Below are 19,816 nucleotides of genomic sequence, written 5' to 3'. Positions count from 1 at the left end.
AATGCTGGGTGCTGAGATGCGAGAGATGACGGAATGTCTTCCGTCATCGACTCTTGTCTGATTGGCCAACGGAAGCTCCACCTTCCGTCGGCCGCCCCACTATCGCATTAGTGTTGCTTGGTCATGCTCGACATAAGCAGCGCATTCTCCGCCAAGCCTCAGGTTAAGACGCGCCGGATTGTTAAACCTTTACCAACCAAGCAAGCTCACGATGGCACCCACACCAGACCGCCCCGAAGCCTCCCTCGAACATTCTCGTCACCCTAGTCGCGTTTTGCATAAAGCGCCCCCGCCCGACCCATGAAGACGCTTTCCTCCCTCCTCATCGCCATCATCGCAATTGCACTTGCAGTATACAACAACGAGTACATGCTCTCGAGACTTACACACTCACTGAGACACGTCACATCCCTCGCAAAGACTACCAAGCCCTTCTACAACGCCACGGAAGATATGTCGACCATGTTCCGCGGACTGCCCGTCATCCCCGACGAGAAGTTCACCACCGATGCGCCCCGCAAGATCGCAAAGTCCTTCCTTGCTGTCGAGCAATCTGAAGGCGCGGGAGCGAAAGTGAGGAGGAGTGTTGGCACCCCCAAACTGCGCAACTTCTCTCCCTTCCTCATGCTCGACCACTTTGCCATTCCACCCGGCGCAGGCTTCCCTGACCACCCACACCGAGGTACGTAGATGAGCGCAGACGAGATACTCATGATCCACAGACTGACTTCTCATTCAGGCCAAGAAACCATCACATACCTCCTCTCCGGCGCCGTCGACCACGAAGACTTCGCCGGAAACAAAGGCACCATCGAGCAAGGCGACCTGCAATTCATGACAGCCGGTCGCGGCATCGTCCACGCCGAGATGCCGCGCCAGAACGAGGACGGCGCGCCCAACGTCGGAATGCAACTCTGGGTCGACCTGCCCAAAGAACTAAAGTCATGCGAGCCCCGCTACCGCGACCTACGAGCGAAGGAGATCCCCGAGACAACCGCGGACGACGGCAAGGTGCACGTTAAGGTCATCTCTGGACAAGCATACGGCACCGAGAGTCTGAAGGAACTGGCGTACACACCCGTCTGGCTGCTCGACTTCACAGTCCAGCCCGGCGGCAAAGTCAAGCAGCCCCTACCGAAGGGCTGGAACGCCTTCGCATACCTCCTCAACGGCACCACTATCTTCTCTTCCGACGGCGTATCGCGGCCCATCGAACAATACCACAACGTTGTTTTCGAGAGCAACGGCGACAGCATTGAAGCTTCCGTGGAGGAGGGTGCTGAGAAGCCATCACGGTTCATTCTTGTCGCTGGTCTGCCGCTTGACCAGCCCATCGTACAGTACGGGCCTTTTGTGGTCACGTCAAGAGACGAGGTCATGCAGGCTATGATGGACTACCAGAGCCATTCGAATGGGTTTGAGAGGGCGAATAACTGGGAGAGTGAGATTGGAAAGAGTATGGTGCATTGAGTTGCTTAATGCTGGTAACGGTTTCCTTTTCGACTTCTTCTTCTGTATATACCAAATCACGATACCTTCATTCCTATTCTCACAGCGTTTTCCACTACCCTATCTGCCGTCTCATTCCCTTTTTCTACGAACATCCATTCTACTATCAGTTGCCCAGGCACAACATCACGCTCAGCAAACGTTGTCTCATGATACGTCTCGTGCGTTCTACGATTGTCTTGCTAGTTGTCTCACAGACCTACAAATATCCCACCAAATGCACGATTCATCTGTTGCCTCTACAAGATCTAACAGATCTCAACCACCATCAATCTTTACCCAGGGCCGTCAGATTACGATTCAATGGCAAATTCATCCACCACTCAAGCTTCAACAAGCTCAACGCTATGTTCGATGTGTCCGCAGCCCGGCACGATAGTTTGCCCTGAGTGCGACTGTAGCCGATACTGTTCGGAAGCTTGTCAAGAGGATGACGGGCCAACTCACAAGCTTCTGTGCGAATCGTATGAGGACTTCCACCAGAGCTTGGCTCCCTCTTTAGAACACTTTCGCGCAATATTCTTCTCAGAGGATGGACCGGGGCCTGTCTTTGTATGGCTACGCATCGAAGACTGCAATCAGCCTGATCAGGCGATGATCATCCACTGCAACAGCGTGCCATTTCCACCACGGTCCCAGGTCCACGGATCGCCACAGTCAACAGGCGATAACGACGAAAACCGGGTTCTCCAGCGTCCCCACGAACCAATCAGCCAAGTCGGATTTCTCGCTGCCGACACAAACGGTGAGACAAGATTCGCAGGGAGACCGACTGGTAGCGTTGGAAGCATTGATCCAGAGTTAGTGGGTGGCTACAAAGGACCATTGCTATTCTGCGGTCTGCGATACCACCTCGACATGATATCCTTCCGGCACATAGTCGAAGATCTGCGCTCGTGTTGGTACGATGCCATGATCGATGCCGAGAGGCGGATACAAGGCCCCATCAAGGGCGTTCGTATAAATTGCCTCGGCGACACTATTATCAGTAAGCGACCAAAATACGAACCGATCAATACACTCCACAATACCTTCTTCGACACTGATCGTATCTTTAAGATCCCTGTAGGTGAGAAGATCGGTATCCCGTTAGAGGTACACCTAATCGAGCCTGCTGTACCGTGGAGGAATCGTCGTCTTTATGGCGACACGATTATCCCATACTCACTCAGTTTCGACGCGCGGATACTTAACCCGGCGCAGTGGCGGATGATTACAGGCTCGATTATGATCATTCGCAAAGACCTCAAGCCGCTTCATTGCGCCCATATAGAGGCACTATGCGAGTACTGTCTCCGGGAAAGCTTCAGTTCCGCACAACTATCCGATCTGCCCGGAGGACCTCATAGCCCTCATCAAGACTTGACTCCATTTATCGACATCGTTCAGCAAGCAAGTTCTCAGCAGTTGCTGTCTCGTGCGTCGAAACAGGGCTTTTCAGACTTCTACCTCGACTTCATGCACAACGGTGGACACGCGAAGTATGGATTTATTACTTCTCCTTACATAGTCTAGGGATGTAGGTTAGATAGCTAGATTGTGTAGGTATTGAATGTGTTAGTCAGGCTCATACTTGGTGAAACATGTCTGACTATAAAATCTACGAATCTGCAAGCTATCTTTTCCACACGTGCGCGTTCATCGACCTTTCTCTAAATAGACTCAAAGACTGACACACCCATTCGAGCTATCCTCCACAAAGATGCCACCGTAGATTTGTCCTTCACCGCGGAGTGGAATGTGCTCTTGATACCCATCATACACCACAGTCTCAGTCTCCGTAGGCTTCTTCGCAATGCCAATCTGCAACTGCCCACCACCCGCATTGCTATTAGGCGTAGCCTCCGTAACCGCCTTCAACGGCCTATCACCCGCAGAGTAATAAACCTTGATCGTACTAATCACCTCGTCAGCATGCACCTCCCTTCACATCCCAGAACACTCAAAGTACTTACTCCCCAACATAATCCAACTGCACCCCAAAATTCTGCCACTCCCCCCTCACTATCCTCGTCTGAAACACAAACTCATTCTTCGCATTCTGCACCTTCCACATCTCCCTCTCCTTTTTCGTATCTACACCCGTCCCGCCATCACCCACCAACACAACACCACCCACAAACATGAATTGGTTACCGCTATAATCACCCTTCTCATGCCACACATTCATATACTCATGGCTCAGATTAAGCGGCCTGTGTTCATCCTGCCGGATACTCCAATGGAACGTCACAACCCCGTTATCCGATGCATCAGCCCCAGCATCATTCTGGTCCTCTTTGAAAAGGAGACCGGCGCGGCGGAACCCCGTTTGCAGGTTTTCGCCTGCGCGGAAGAGGGAGCCGGAGTCGATTGTTACTTCGAGTGGTTTGTGCTGGAGCGGGTTGTCGAAGCGGGATGGAGGCGTGATTTTGACGGAGGGGAAGAGGAGGATGGATGACCAGGTGCGGTTTTCGCCTTTTACGTAGTCGGGGTTGTAGGGGGTGGAGCCGGTGGCTGTGTCGAAGGATTGGAGGGTTAGGTTCTTGGTGATGCGGCCGTCGAAGAGTATGGGGCATTTGATGTTGGTTTTCGGGGTGTGAGTGTGGGGGTGGAGAGGAGGAAGAGGTGGTGCGGGTACGGGTGCATGTGAAGGTGGAGGCGGAGGTGCAGGTGGGTGTAATGGGGTTGCGAGGGCGACGCCCAGGAAGGGGAGGAGGTGGAGAAGCTGCATTTTGGACTGAGATTCTCAAGACACTGCCAATGCTCACGATGCACATCAGTATATTTTATATGCATCATGGCAGATGCGTGCTAGTGAGCCCTACGCATATTGGCTAATTAAGTAGAGCGGCAGAACACTATGGGCGAAGTTCTAGTACAGCCACATTTACCGGAACACCATTCGCACCAGGCCGACGGACCTGGACGCCGGATTCTTTCGCATCCTGCAACGACAAACATCTTACTTCTCAGATGCACTAGTTCTGCTTCTAGACGCGATCTGGAAGCTTCATGACACTATGAATGCATTCGCGCACTAGACCGCATACGGTGAAGAGACATCCCCATACTTCCATCGCCCTTCCTCTTCCATCCAATTCATCCAAAACCGCTCGAAATCCGCTCTAGAAGCCTTTTCAAGTAACACGTTATTGTGCATCTCGAAAGCCTCGTCGAACTTGGAGGCTAGGTTCCACGGCTCCTTGCTATCCAGTATTTCCCGAACTTGCTCACTACCGATGGAGTATAGATATGCCATCAGAGCTGCGATGTGAGCGACAAACAATGGCTTCTTGTCTTTCCTCGCGACATACACACTGCCCAGGCTGGCTGACCACTCAGAAGGGTTGAGTTGTGCGAAGCCGAAGTTCCAAGCATGGTTCAAGCCTTTGTAGCCACCGCTACGGTTTCTCCAGGCCAGTGCTGGTGGTATAGTGCGAGCAAAAAGATCGATACCGAGTTTGGACGCGATCCACATGAGGAGGTTCTCGTCTTTTTCGTAGAAGCTGTCGGTGACTTTGTAAGCCTCGAGTGATGGGCGATCACTGACCAGCCGATCACCGATGCAGTTGATGCGGACACCAGGGATGTAGCCCTTTGTTTTGTGTCCAATTTGGCGGCGTGATTTATCGTACTCCATGTGCATCATGTCGACGATATGCCGGAAACTGGTCATGTCGAGATGTGCGCGGTGGCCGATGAAGAGTATGTTGCCTTTGCAGCATTGCAGTAGCTCGGGCGCAATATTCTTCATGCTCTGGTTTGAGAAGCCAGTCAGACATAGTTGATCCGGTAAAGCGGGGCAGGCTTCAAGGCAGCCAAGCATGTGGATAGTATCGTGCGAGCGTTTCAAAACGCAGTTGTAGGATGAGTTCCCGCAGCTGACAAGTCCCTTTCTCTGATCATCTGGCATTAGATAGTATTGAAGAGCAAAGCCCTCATCGCCGGGCTGAGACGTCATCCTCACCCATACCCATTCGGGCGCGGCCTTTCTGGCGTTGAAGAAGATGGCCTTGAACAGTCCAGGTTCAGGAGGGATGTGTGTCTTGTATTCTAGATACGCCTTGCAGAGCAGCCTATGAACGGACTTGTCGTCCTGCAGACACTCTGCCGAGCAATAGTAGCTGCATTTGCATGTCGTGCACATGCATGTAGCTTTACGGTGGCACATGCAGCAGAGGCGAGCAGGTAGTCTTGAGACTTTATTCATGACGACGTTGTTAGTCAGGTATCAATATGGTGTAAGATTAAAATAAGAAAGAAGGATGAAAGGCTAGGAATGCTAGAACAAACGTATGCATCTGATCTGAGAACGAAAGGGAAATAGCGCGAAAGTGCGCCTAGCACCCACCAAGTGCTTTGACAATGGAAACCTTCCCATGGAAGTAGCTCGGTTTTTGCGAGACAAAACAATCAATCTGCAGAGGTGAAAGTATTGAAGCCGCGCCAGGTAGTGCAGACAGCCCTGTGAATATGATCATAGCCGGTAGAGATTAGTCATCTTTCTCTTCACTTTTCCGGGTTGGGGTTGTTGCTCATTGACGCCCCAGAATTTGAGGAATGTAATCGGTTTCCAGGTCCACTGCGCTTCGTCGTTCAAAGCATTGTCCAGGATCCACGTAATGACGGCGGTGAATGCGACAACCCCGATAGCGCTGACCCAATAGACCCAGAATTCACTTCGGTTCTGAGAACGCGCATGAGAAGTTAGTAATTGTTCACCAACAATATGTTCATGGTGATCTTACCGGTGCATAGTTGTCTTGCATACTGAACAAACTGCTCGTATATGCCAAGGGAATGAACAGCAGGGCGAGAAGGTTGAGTCGTTTCACGCGCTTGGCCTCCTCCAAGTTCTGGCGATTACCCGCGATCGATGCCAGTCCAGTCATGGCTTGGATCAGATTATCGGCCCTTTCTTTAAGGATCTTGAGACGGAAGTAGACGTATTGGAAGTCTTTCTCGCAGTCTTTCCACGTGTGCGCATGCAACCTGACGGACTTGTTGATCTGCCCATCTAGCGAATAGTCGAGACTGAGTAATGCATCTTCAAGATCGTCGCGATAGTTGCCGCACCGACGTGAAATAGTCTGCAAGCTCTTCCATTGACCCTGCTCTTCAACCCATGCGGTAGTAAGACGAAGCTCCAATGAAGGCAGCATTGCTTTGATGTAATCGACAAGCTGGAGGTAGTGCGCAGCGACTATCTTCTTGAGGAAGATTGCTGATGTATTGGGCGTAGCCCACTCGTCTTCGGAGAACAGATCAGAGTGTTGCTGGTAGTAGTGAAGGAGGTCGCGCAGCATTGACGTATGCGGATGTTGCGTCTTGCTATGTATTTGATGATGAGGGACGGGCGGAATGAAGTCAACATAGCCTTCCTGAAAGGGTGTGTTCTGAAGTTCGTCGCGTACATTGGCGATTGGACGAAGTGTGTTGTCGTCGGGATCGACTTCTTTGGGCGGAGGGCTTAGATGAAGCAGCTGGGGATCACACAATATGACCACTACATATATCAGCTAACGTCATTCAGACCTTCCCTTACTACTTTCATCTCCGGGACCAGTATCGGACTTCTAAGGCGGCAATGTGGTCTCAGAGAACGATCCTAGAATCGAGAGTGTGAAATTCACGTACCATCCCAGCCGCCGTTCTCGGTCTTGCGAGACCACCAGCCGACTTTGCGCCGTAGTATCCCGATCGTACTATTCTCCTTCTGACGGGATGCTGTCATGCCCACATGCCGTCGCGTTCGCTCGCAGAAGAAATAGCGGTTCTCGAGCGCCTTGTTGAACTGTCGCAACTCGCAATACTGGAGCTGGAAAGCTTGCCGTGGGTCGAGTAAGCTAGGTTGGGGCAACGCATCGCTCACTGGTGTAAAGTCGTTACTCCAGACACATGTCCTCTCTTGCCGCTGGAAGAACGAAGGATCCATGAAAAAGTGACCGCCGACGGCTGCGACAAAATCAGGTGCCAGACCCTCCATGATATAAATGCGCCGACGGTTGTGGTTGTGCCCCGCGGATTCAAAGTGCTTAACAAGCTCTTTCTCGCCTCTGAATTCAGTGGTTGTGAAACCAGATGCCCCAGTAGGAGGAGCGTCTAAAAGCGCGACGAGCGCGTTGCCATATTTCAGTGGCTCATCCTTGTTGTTTGGATCGGCCTTCTTCAGGCCAGGATTGGACCCGCTCAAGGCCTCGATATAGTCGCGATATTTGCCTGCTCGAGATTAACGACACCTGCAAATGGCACTTGGACAAAACATCATCTACCATTAGCACAGAGCCACGATCCAATCGGTGGCTCTTCGCTTTTCAGCATGTTTGGGCTTGGGGTGACCGTCCTCGAAGTTGCAGCAACGGATGTTTTGGTAGCTTTTGGAGCCCCGGCGATAGTCGCCATCTCGACTGCGTTGACGCCGTTGTTGGCCATTAATGCAGATGCGCGTAGCGTGCCCGACATCAGGGCCCTGGAAATATATTGGCTCTTGAGCAGCTGGCGAGAAACGCGTAGATGCTAAGGGTTCGGAACGCGTCGTCGTGAATAAGACGGGATGAAGGAAGCGAGCCTTCGATTTTCCGAAGGGGCCGCGGCTCTGCATCGAGGCGGAGCTTTGTCTGCATCAATTGGGGGCCAGAATTGCGCCACGTCATCCGTGCATTCACAAAGTTCCGCTTGTGGACGCATGCTCAAGTCTTGTGTCTGTATCGCAGGCACATTGAGGCTGTGAAACGCGGCCGGTGAGTAATGGGAGGCGGGGAAACCCTGAGGCAGCCTGGGTAGTTCGCGTCGCTCGCCGCTGCGCATCTCCAGGCGTCATCGAAGTCTCTTCTTGATACGCATTGCTAAAGTCATGACAATATTTCTGCAGCGACGCTGTGGCTTGTCGCAGTTAATTACGCAGTCGAGGCAGCACCTAGGACTAGACTAGTGTGAAATTGGAGAGGCTGAGGCAGGTCACGTGAGAGATTAGCGCGTCAATCTTGCGCGCTGTTCCCCGAACGCGTTCACTGCGAGTTGCCACGGCGAGAAGTCTACACATTTTGTCACATTATCATCCCCACTCCATCACCGCAGCTTGAGAGCACCGTAGGCATAGACCTACGTATGCATCGATGATTTGCACAGTCACGAGTCGGAGCGCAGGCTTCACCTTATCTTACCCCGCATGCATGCATGTGGCACGACCTGGAGCATGATGTCGACTCTGGCACGTTTGAGGCGACCGCCGTGATCCCACATGTCTCCCACTACTCTCTTGCCGCTTATACTTGGAGAGTCTTTCCGCCTTGCATCACGCAAAAAAATCGTAGTCGTGCCTGACCATCTGGGCACAGTACGACGAGTGCGCAAACATGAGGCTCCTCAACACGTATACCCTGACGCTCACGACGTTCATTGGTGAAACACCTGAGTACGTTATCCTCTCACACCGGTGGGAAGACGAGGAAATTCTCTTCGAGGATGTGATGAAGGTCCCTATCAGCGACACCAGCAACCCAGCCCGAGCCAAACGTGGGTTTCCTAAACTGCAGGGGACCTGCGCACTCGCGCTTAGGGACGGATTCGATTGGATTTGGATAGACAATTGCTGCATCGACAAATCCAGCTCTGCGGAGCTTCAAGAGGCGATCAACTCAATGTTTCGGTGGTATCAAGAGGCTCAGTTTTGTTACGCTTATCTGAGTGACGTTTCCAACGGACAGGCTGGATTGGATGTAGCATTCAAAGAGAGCTTGTGGTTTACCCGCGGTTGGACCTTACAGGAACTACTGGCACCGTGTAGCGTCGAATTCTACGCAGCCGACTGGACGTTCATCGGCTCCAAGGCATCGCGAGCCGAAGAAATCGCAACTATCACTGGGATCGCCCTTGCTGCTCTTCAGAATGTCTGGGCAGTTCAGAAAGACAGATATCTCGCTGCAGAGAAAATGTCATGGGCTGCGCATCGACGGGTCACTAAGTCCGAAGATATGGCTTATTGTCTGCTCGGTCTCTTCGATGTGAACATGCCATTACTTTACGGCGAAGGGGGACGTCGGGCATTTCGCAGGTTACAGCAAGTAGTCTTTGAGAGCGAACCTGACTATACGCTGTTCCTCTTCGCTACTCACGATAAAACTGATGCGGAAGGCCCTGGTGTGCCAGAGCATGCACCATTGCTCGCGTACTCAGCCAGGCAGTTCTGTAGGAGAACTCCATGTAAGGAGTGTGCGAAACAGCCAACGTGCCTTCCTGATTACATCGAATATTCTCGGATGGGCAGCGTCGTTGACGCACAGTGGAACGCACTCAACGACCCCTCCCTGAAGTTGGTCAAAAGCGGTGTGCAGTTGAAGGTGCCTCAGACTGGATACAAACCGGGCCTCCAGTATCTTCCATTGACCACCAACCGCTATTCAAGGAAGCCAAGTGGAAAAAAGGACGGATTGGTCGCACTTTTGCCTTTGACCCTGACAGGATACAAATTCCACCTCTTTGGGATCGTTCTCGAGCTGCTTCCGACATCCAATTACGCTCGCCTCAACACAGCCCCTATTATGGTAGATATGAGGAGCCTCAATAGTGATGCCTTTGATCCCAAAGCTCTCATAGTATCCGACGTTTTCCTCTCTCCAGTCGAGCACATGGGTCCCGACCGGGCGCTTGCCTGTTTCGAGTTCCACAGTTCTTCATTCATGGTATCATCTTGGGATAGCAATTACGTTCATGTCCCGAACGAGTGGAAACCTGAAAGCATCTTTACAATGGCCAGCACCGCGTCCCACGGCTTTGGTTTGATGATAAGGACGTCCAGTAGCTCTTCAAGAGTCTCTCCCGTAATTATACTGGGCGATTCCATAAAGAATATTCGACTGCTAGGCGTGGAAGTGCAAGGCGATGATGGCTCAACGTCGCGATTGGAATCAGAAGGGAGCAGCCTTGCAGATCGCATAATCATCCCCCTGGAATCAGCACAGGCTTGTATCAAGGTTACTCTTCGCCGTTTATGCACCACATTAACTGGCCACATCCTTGACCAAGTCGATGTGCGCTTGCGAATAGATGTGGAATACGTTGCAGACGATATGCACGGTATCGAACCCGGAAAGATGAACAAGGAGAGGATTGACGCCCAGACTGAAGATATCGATGCGGATGAGTTATCTGTGAATACCACGGCCGCCGACTTAGTCTAGCATACTATACTCTTCTTTGTCGAGATAAATTGCAGGAGTCCTGTTCCAGCAGCCTTGGACCTTTTATCAGGGCGAGTTTTGTGTCGGCAACCTTGAGTTCAGACCTTGGGTGACAGCGACTGTGATTGATCTTACTCGGGTACCAGAAGGTGGCGATGCGCCGACAGCGTTCGCAGTTGCTACGTTTATCCTGACTGTGGGAACGTGTGGATCAAGAAATTCGTTGATCTCGATTCTTACTGACTATTGGGTAGCTTAGCTGCCACTATTAGCGATCGTGAGTAAGATCTGAGGGTTCCATGATCACAATCGCTCGCATGGGCGACCAGAGCGCGATGAGGCCCTGTTCCCACAGATTCACAATATAGTCCCTTCTCAATGGACCGAACACTTGTCTAGCTTCTGTGCACATCTCTCATCTTGGACGTCGCGATATATGACCTTCACAGATATGTAGCAGGAATCGCTGCGCCTACCAAAACCATGTGCTGCGCGTGTGCGTCGGTCGCGGAAGGCGCGTTCGAAGTTCATGACTAACTGCGCACAGCACTGAACCATTCTCCTGCACCTCCTAAGGAGTGTGCCGTTGAGATTTTAAGCGAATTCTGGCAAATTGCACGCAGTTACTGCAGCAGGAGACGTGCCGCATCGGTGGCCGTGGTGGTCGCGATGGCCCCGTTGAGCATACGTCATCAGCTTTGCCCGCTTTTGCCCGTCATCTCTCAGAGTCCACTGCCTGGACCAAAGACATAGCTGAACACCCAAGAGCCTACATTGACTTTATGTTACTCACTTTGCATCACTTTACTGTGATGTAGTCTGCAGACCTGTTTAGCTTTTGTCTTGCATGAAGTGTGCGTCGTAGTAGGTTGGCGTTGCTTATCGCAATCAGCGCGGCTGACTTCGCCCCACCTTCCTGTCCGAACCAACTCACACCCACGACAACCCAATACATCAGAACCGGGCGCGACCTAGGTCCTGCGCCATATCCCGTGTACCTTCAGGCGGGTCGTTGCGCTGGTCTTCATGTCGTTCAGGCTCGGCCCACTCTTCAGACGCGATCGCTATCAAACATCCACCTTGTGTTGCTCACGTTGCAACCAGCTCGGTCATGAGCTCGGTCGCATATGATCTCTCTAAATAACGGTTATGGCTGGAAGCAACTTCTGTGCTAAGTGCCTCGCGATCGTTTCAGCGGGGCCACATGAACAGCGCGGATGGGGTTACGATAGTCATGCTGACAAGGAAGAGTTCCACAGAGGAGTATCAGAAGGCTGTTACATCTGTAGTTGGATGTGGAGAGCGCATGAAAAGAGGAAGTCAAAGGAGCACTATGCAACCGGGCCACTTCGCTCTACAACGTACACCTGGTCGACCACTGAACCGGTCGAGAGAGGGGAGTTAAGGCTCTCTATCATCGGCGACGCAAATCACAGGGCGTGCTACAGTTCGCGCGAATTTTCACTCTTCAGCTCAGCTATTGCCGGTATCGAACTCGTGTTCTTTACGAATATCTATCATCGAAAGCTAATCAACGACAGATCGCTATTCAGGAATCCTCAATACGAAGCTGAAATCATCAATTAGGTCAGAGGAAACGTTCTCCTTAGTCAGAGGATGGATCAACCAATGCTGTTCGCAACATGTCGAATGCCAATCGTTAGCAGCTCCTGCCGAGTTGCCGACACGACTTATATGTGTGCAGTCAACTGGTAGCTCCAAGCTAAGGGCAAAGATATGTCGCGGCGCTTCACTGCCCCGGTGCACGCCATACCTCACCCTTTCTCATTGCTGGGGCGGAGAAGAGTTTTTAACAACTACGCATGCGAACCTCTGCGCGTACGAGTGCTCGCTTCCGATCGATAGCTTGTCTAGGACCTTCCAGGACGCCTTTCTCGCTACTGTGAAGCTGAATTTCCAATACATTTGGATCGACTCCCTCTGCATTGTGCAGGATGACCCCGACGACTGGAAAAGGGAATCGCTTTCAATGCATAAAATATACAAGCATGCTGCCTGCAACATTTCCGCTTCTGGCTTTGCTAATGGCAAAGAAGGCTTCATACTGAGTAATCGTCGTATCAATCCGTCCCCAGTGGCTGTCACTCTCGGTCGCGCGGCTAATCAGAGCTCGTCTGAAAAATCTCATTATTTATCATGTGCATTCCCATGGGAGGTAATGAGAGAGGGTCCTGTGTTCAATCGTGCGTGGACGCTGCAAGAGCAACTACTTGTAAGTAGCCTCACGAACCACGGAAGGAAGTTTCTCAATGTCGTCGACAGGCAAAACGAACGGTGCACTTTGATGATAGCCAAGTGCACTGGGAATGCAAATCGATGGTCGCAAATGAGGTTTGGCCCTGTGGTTGGCGGAATACTCACTTCGAAAGTCGCTTTCGAGAACAACCCGTTACTAGCTGGAACTTCGACCTTAATAACATGTCAAAAGATAAAGTGAGTTCGAATCACCTTACCGAAGTATGAATAGCACCCCAAAGAAACTAAATGGTGGCAGAAGTCCATCTACAACAACTGGTTTGAGATTGTCTCAGTGTATTCCGATCGACGCCTTACGTTTGCTACGGACCGGATTCCTGCTTTAGCCGGTATCGCCGCAGAATTTGAGAAGCATCTTGAAGACAATAGCATGTACGGACTCTGGGCAAGCGACATGCATCGTGGCATACTGTTTCAACAGCCATATGACTTCCTTTACAGTCCACAAGACGCTCGATATTTGCCGGCATGGCATGACACACCAAGTTGGTCCTGGGCAGCTCTGGATAAACCCGTAGTCTGGAATGCTTGGGGACTTTTGGGTCACAGACTCACTCACCTCACTAACATCGACATCATCCCATGTCTAGGGAGTTCACGACTGCGGCTTCGCGAGACATTCATAATTTGCCTAAGCGCGTATGGGTCCTTTCCATCGCCAGGCGACGAAAACAGTCTGGCTACGCTTTTCGTGGGGCTGAACAAGAGCGGCTTCGAGTTCGATTTCTACCTAGACCATTGGTTCGCCATGACATTTAGAGAGTACCCAAGCAGGATCGCGTCGACAACCGCTCGGGACGAACGCCTTACCACTCCTACCAGAGATGACCAATCTCTTCTGCAAAGCACCGTTATCGTGCCGATAACGTGTTGCGTTTGGTATTGGGCTAAGCACAATGACAACGTCGCTAATGTGTGGTGTCTCCTCCTGTGTGCGCCACCCGGAGCCGAAGAGGGAGTATATAGAAGAGCGGGCGTTGTCGCGGCCACTAAGTACTTTGGGGGCCACGAAGACATAAACACCGATATGGTCAAAGCCCAGTTCGACGCGTATCGGAGGCCAGTTGCCCGCCATTTCTTTCAAGAGGAAGATGATCAGGGTAATCACACGGTTACGGTCATGTAGAGAACAAGCACCCCACACCAACCTATGAAGGTCCAAACACCCGAGAGCATACATTGTCGTTAGGTCTTTCACTTTGTATGTGTTCAACTCGATGTAGGCTGCAGGCCTGTTCAGGAGTCCATCGTATATGGCGCCATGTTGGACAACTTGGCATCGCTAAGTCGCCTACGTCACGTCGCATCAAGCACTGCTAGCTCACGCGCGGGGTATATATTTATCTGCTCAAACATTGCTCTTGCTTAAGATTGCCTCCTAAGAGACAGCTATAATTGTTAAGTTTACACTAGACTATTAAAGCATATAGAGTACTTCTAAACAAGTAAATTTACAAGAAAATAAGCTCTCTACCTACTTATAGTAATAATTAGCTAAAAGTAAAAGTTTCTAGTACTAAGCTTAGAAATAAGCTATAAATAAAAAATTTCTTAAATTATTAGAAGGTATCTCTATAATAGTACTATAAAACTCTATAAGCTCTTTTAAGTATAAAGAAATAACTAAAGTTATAAAGTATAGTTATAGTAGTAAATAGTAAAGGCTTTAGGCGCATAAAATCTAGCTCTAATTTTTTTTTTCTTTTTTTCTTATACTATATTATCTAAAATACTAAGTAAGTACTACTATTAGTTATTACTATTACTATTACTCTTACTAACTTAAAAGCTTTAAAAATATCTTTTATATTTAACTACTATACTTTAGTAGCTCTACTTACTTTTATAAAGCTTAAAAACTTTATACTTATAATACTATAATAAACTAGTATTAATACCTTTATACTATAAATTATTAAGATAATCTAGACTCTACGTAGCTTCTTTAAGCTTAAGCCTAATATTTAAATAGCTACTTTAATACTTATAAGTCTTAGCTATAAGTAAAAAGTTTAAAATATTAATAGTAAAGCTATAAGAGTACTAATAAAATAAAAAGTCTATCTAGTTATAAAAGTAAAATAGTAGATTCTTCTAAATACTATAAAAGTTAATAAACTTAACTCTATAATAGTAATATACTACTTAGAACGCTAGATATAAGGCGTAGAAGAGCTAATATTAAAAATTAACTTTAATATTATTATAAATAAGAATAAAACAGCGTTTATAAAGTTATTATTAAATACTAAAAATATTATATAAGTTAGCTTAGTATTAAGGTACCTTAGCGTCTAAGAATGCCTTACAGCGTATAGCGTATAGAAGAATTACTAGAATAAGTATAAATATTAAATTTAATAAAATTAGAATAAGTTTAATTAATAAATCTAGTACTAAAGTACTAGCTAAAACGCGACCGAGAGACAGCTATGCAAAACAATGTCGACCAAATCTGATAAGCCTTGCAACTTTGCACGTGAACCGGGTGCAGCAAATGCGAAGAATCGACGAGTTACCGCTAGAGCGCGGCTTGTTATGCACGGCGCACTATGTAGTATGCATCAAGCTAAGTGCGCCAAAATCAATTTATCATTCTTGCGACTTCTATCGTCTGTGAAAGTATCTTTTCGTCTAGGTCGTCAACGTTGCGGAAAACTGGAAGAGAGGCATCTTTCGAGCATACCAAAGCTACCAAGCACAACGAACACATCAACATCTTCATCATGCCGTAGAACCAACCCTATCACCATGCACCTTCATCAGATGATCAACCATCTTATCCTTGCGTGCGAAAGCCCGACCTCCTTCCATCTTGCTCCTATGGCATCCATCGATCGGACACCAAAAACGCGCCACGTCGTGCTTGGAGGCGTGGTGTCTGCGCAATTCGGGACCGCGACCGAAGGTTGCGCCGTTGCACGGAGCGATGTTGCAGACGTGTTTGCGAGACCGTCGCATGCCCTTCACGGGAGGAGTGACGTTTTTGTGGTGCTGAGTTCTGGCTGTCGCGGCAGCGGGAGGGAGGCGTGGCGCGTGAGTGTCGATGACGAAGTAGCGGGGCTGGTCGAGACCAAATTGGCAGGGTTCGGAGTGGATTGGATTGGAGTAGATTGAATCGAAGGCGCCAAAGGTGATGCCTTCATTGGCAGCAACGAAGTTTGGCCTGTGAGTAAGTTAGTCTCTGCAAAGTCGTCTTTGCGATGAAAGGCCACGGCATGAGTAGACAGCATTGCAAAGCCTTTACTATGCACTCTGGCTATATTACAGTTGTACGAGGATGTTTCAAAGGTCGTGTATAATAATCTTTAAAGGGGCTTGAGCGGCATAGACCCGAGAAGGCATCGTTTAGTAGTGATTGGAAGTCGGAGGTTGCAGTCGCAACCCTAGCCTGAAAGCCTGCAGCTGAGTTCATCCGGCTTGGGCGGTTATCATTCAACCGACTTGTGCGGTCGAACGCAGATGTTAACAGAATTAGATTGTCTAGGTAAGATAAGAGGCTACTTGTATCTGTGCGATAAACATGCTAGCTACTTAATCCCGCCTAAATCTACTATCATGTCGTTTGTGCGCTATTCACTACTGTTGTCTAGGCGAAGTCAGCATGTGTGCAACAAAATCATATCACGATGGGGATAACGTTACCTGCTTTGGAAAGTATTATAATACCGCGCATATCTCGCGGCAAAAAGGTGTCGAGGCTCACACTGTACATATAAACTCGTCGCAAGATCGAACACTTACGCGAAGAAGGTATCGCAGGGCGTGGATGCAGGAGGCGGACCCTGATTGCCTGGTGTAGCGAAGAACCAAGGTGTAATACCGTTGATGAGATGTTCGTGCATCATCGCGTCGGGGCCATGCGGTGGTTGCGCAACGGGCATAAGCGCGGCCAATGGATTGTCGAAGAGCTCGCGCGGGATACCACTTGATGATGAACCAGGGCCTAAATATCCGGGCGTCAGACTATAATGCGTATGACACGATGTTGGACTTACCAGAGGGCAGAACGTAGTACGCGTCTCGAGACTCAAATGCAGCGAGATCATCCTGCGGAACGAAGGCATGGTCGACGTCGTCAATAAAGAGAGAGGACAAACCCAGATCGTCGATGTAGTCGAACATGATCAAGATGATGTGAAGCGCTCGGTTCAGGCAAGATATATTTGAGCAAATGAGAGTAGCAGGTCTTGAGAAGTGATGCCGATAAGTGAAGTTTTGCAGTTGGAGTGACGCACGCCGAAGTTTTGTATGTTCGATGCGGCTGACGTGTGGCGACATTGCCCAGCTGTGCCCTACAGTACCCTGCCGTAGAAGGGTAAGAATAGCCACAAAGCCACGCATCAGCAAGTGTAACACTCGCAATGTGATTATTCAGAGTTCTCACCGCAAGACTCATCGCAACGACTCATCGCGCATCCATTGCATAGTTATTCTTAGCTGCCGTGGTTGAGTATAGAGATGATTGCGAAATTCCGACGAACGGCCGTAGTCAGCCACTGTTGTCAACTTACTAACCCGCGAGAGCCCAGCACCTGTGATTATCTACGTGGAATATAGCGTTGTAAAAACAAATGGATGGAGTTAGAACAACGTCGTGGCGCGATGCTCGGGACGGTCCGTCGAGAGCCGCTGCAGCATGTAGAAAAACCACATTTGGTGCTGCATGTCAGCGCGAGCTCCAACCAATTACCGCCGTTCAAAGCATTTCGAGCTGCCGAGTAGCGTGCAATACAACAACAACAGAAAGCAGCAGCAAGTTAGATCGTGTAACTTGTGTTTCTCCCTAGCTTTCGCAGGAAATTTGAACACATCGAAGTCGTTATTCTCTGACCTATCTAAGGCGGCATTGGCACATCGAAGAGGCCTACATCTGCACATAGTTCCCGCAGCGGCGTGGCCGATCTCTCGCCATACAACTTCGCAATTACATCCAAGGTGTCCAGCTTCAACAGCGCCCGATCAGTCTCCAGGGCAACATCGCTTTGACTGCTGGAACAGTGCGGCTTGATGGGCCTTCTTGAACAGTTCAGAATCGGTGTATCACTCCTTGCGTTGCATTCCTCGTAGACAGACCCCGGATACGGGTCGTGGGCATACAGCTCAGCCCCGTTTGCATTGTTGTCGACGAAGACACGCGGACAGAGGTAAGTCTCCAGTAGTACCGGCGACTTTGAGCACGTAGATTCCCGTATTTGCTTGAGAAGCTTTTGGGCTCGAGAATACACTCCGCTTTCGGCGCTGTCTTCAACGCTGATCAACAAGTCCGTTTGTGTTGACTCCTCACTCAAGGCGTGCCGTACCACCTGGTACACATAAAACATCTGACCCAGTGATCTAAAATCCTTTGGCTTTTCCGCGTCGGGTACAAACTGCATGAACCTTGACCAGGCTGGCTCGTGCACACCGAGATCGTCGATAGCTAATTGGATTGATGGAAGCGTACGCCTCATGAGCGACTTGCGGATGGTCGAGAGTATTCGCTCGCCACCCGGGGTGACGCTGATGGCGCATGATCTGAGAGACGGGTCTCGGCGGAGCAGCTCGACGTGGAGGTAACCACGGAAGATATGCGAGATCTGCTGATGGTGCTCGTCTATAGCACCGAGCCAACGCAGAGCTTCAGTGAATTCACAACGATCAGACCGCAATAGATCGTCGATGGTCTGGTAGTAATGGAAACTAGGAATGTCCAAGCAGATCTGAGGCGGCTGGCCGACTTTGTCGCCGTCATTATGGTCAGTCCGCTGCGCCGCGGATCTGGAGGCAATGGCAAGATCTGCAATGGCCGGAGCACTACGGGCAATGTACTCCAGCTCGTAGAGTGTAGCTCCGTTGCATTGCCCACTTTCGAGGTTGATAATCGGCACGTCTGTAGTAGTCGTGTTCATGGCCTTGCCCGAGAACAAACAGATTCCCGATAGAATAGTGACACTGCGCGAGCCAGAAGTTGAAAGACTTTGAAGCGCAGCCTTCGGTGATGGTCCAGCGAATTGCAGCCATTGCGTAGATGACACAATGCTCGTCGGTGTTATCGAAATCGGGAAGTCGAATCTGGTCTCGACGAAGAAGGCGATCTTGTTTGTGGCCCATTCGTGATGGGCCTGAGGATAACCCCCGACGATACCATTGGGCGAAACGGTAATCTTGATTCTATTGTTGCCTATGGAGCCGACGAGTTGTTCAAATCTCTCGGCCGTTTCATACCCTCTTCTTACTGCTCTCCTATACCGGAGATGCCCCTGGACGCCCTCGACCTGAGTAGGGAAGTATCCGCAGATCTTCGTCGGAAAGCATCGCATATTGGCTCCAGCTTCGTAGAAACGGATCGTACATGCGCCGTCGCTTGATGTTTCCAGGTTGGCAATCGGAAAAGTCATCGTTTCTGTGTGCTGGCGAGGTCCACGAAGCGTGCTTGGACTACAGAGTTGGCGACTCTAGCTCTGTTCAACTCACGAATATAAATATCCTCGATTTTCTCCAGCATCGAATCCATTGATCCTTCAGGAATGACCGTCCTCGAAGCTGGGTCCCATCAATCCCCAGCACAGTCTAGTTTGCAAGGCCTCCACCTCCTTCCCTCCACCCCCCGAGGCGGTCAAACATGTGCTCGCTTTGGAAGGCTGAGAGGTCGTGCAAGATACCTTGCGCGAAGGATTGCATCCTACAATCGAGTCCTTGGCCGCCGTGGCAGAGCGCGCTTTCATGCAAGGTAGTAATTGCCATGCGAGACTCACTGACCGCCGCATCAGCTTGCTTCGCTCCCCAACGCGGTACGATAAGCATCTTTCTTTTCGTGGAAGCAGAGCGCGATTGTTTGACGCGCATTGGGCGAATAGTGTGCGGCATCATATCACTGCGCTCCCTGA

At 50.1% G+C, this 19,816-nt stretch overlaps 7 protein-coding genes across 7 annotated transcripts; 3 read left to right on the top strand and 4 right to left on the bottom strand.

The window, feature by feature from the left end:
* Positions 1-300: 300 nt before the first annotated feature.
* Positions 301-1,470, top strand: J4E92_007555 (uncharacterized protein; the record flags this gene model as incomplete). Its single annotated transcript, XM_051498918.1, has 2 exons — positions 301-682; positions 740-1,470. 2 exons carry the CDS (start codon positions 301-303, stop codon positions 1,468-1,470), a joined length of 1,113 nt encoding a protein of 370 aa, XP_051350653.1.
* A 633-nt stretch (positions 1,471-2,103) lies between these two features.
* J4E92_007554 (uncharacterized protein) lies at positions 2,104-3,024 on the top strand (the record flags this gene model as incomplete). The annotated part of the gene is made up of 1 exon (XM_051498917.1): positions 2,104-3,024. The coding sequence occupies one exon, from the start codon at positions 2,104-2,106 to the stop codon at positions 3,022-3,024; it is 921 nt and encodes a 306-aa protein (XP_051350652.1).
* A 436-nt stretch (positions 3,025-3,460) lies between these two features.
* On the bottom strand, positions 3,461-4,268 carry J4E92_007553 (uncharacterized protein; the record flags this gene model as incomplete). The annotated part of the gene is made up of 2 exons (XM_051498916.1): positions 3,461-4,216; positions 4,260-4,268. 2 exons carry the CDS (start codon positions 4,266-4,268, stop codon positions 3,461-3,463), a joined length of 765 nt encoding a protein of 254 aa, XP_051350651.1.
* A 260-nt stretch (positions 4,269-4,528) lies between these two features.
* On the bottom strand, positions 4,529-7,812 carry J4E92_007552 (uncharacterized protein; the record flags this gene model as incomplete). The annotated part of the gene is made up of 4 exons (XM_051498915.1): positions 4,529-5,587; positions 6,240-6,997; positions 7,129-7,710; positions 7,764-7,812. 4 exons carry the CDS (start codon positions 7,810-7,812, stop codon positions 4,529-4,531), a joined length of 2,448 nt encoding a protein of 815 aa, XP_051350650.1.
* Positions 7,813-8,846: 1,034 nt separating this feature from the next.
* Positions 8,847-10,670, top strand: J4E92_007551 (uncharacterized protein; the record flags this gene model as incomplete). Its single annotated transcript, XM_051498914.1, has 1 exon — positions 8,847-10,670. The coding sequence occupies one exon, from the start codon at positions 8,847-8,849 to the stop codon at positions 10,668-10,670; it is 1,824 nt and encodes a 607-aa protein (XP_051350649.1).
* Positions 10,671-16,687: 6,017 nt separating this feature from the next.
* J4E92_007550 (uncharacterized protein) lies at positions 16,688-17,072 on the bottom strand (the record flags this gene model as incomplete). Its single annotated transcript, XM_051498913.1, has 2 exons — positions 16,688-16,893; positions 16,946-17,072. 2 exons carry the CDS (start codon positions 17,070-17,072, stop codon positions 16,688-16,690), a joined length of 333 nt encoding a protein of 110 aa, XP_051350648.1.
* A 713-nt stretch (positions 17,073-17,785) lies between these two features.
* On the bottom strand, positions 17,786-19,249 carry J4E92_007549 (uncharacterized protein; the record flags this gene model as incomplete). The annotated part of the gene is made up of 1 exon (XM_051498912.1): positions 17,786-19,249. The coding sequence occupies one exon, from the start codon at positions 19,247-19,249 to the stop codon at positions 17,786-17,788; it is 1,464 nt and encodes a 487-aa protein (XP_051350647.1).
* Between the last annotated feature and the right edge of the window lie 567 nt (positions 19,250-19,816).

This window comes from Alternaria infectoria, assembly GCF_024043175.1.
Source record: "Alternaria infectoria strain BMP 0036 chromosome Unknown scaffold_13, whole genome shotgun sequence".
NCBI lineage: Eukaryota > Fungi > Ascomycota > Dothideomycetes > Pleosporales > Pleosporaceae > Alternaria > Alternaria infectoria.
Note: the sequence above shows the minus strand (reverse complement) of the source record. Positions and strands in the feature narration are given on the sequence as shown.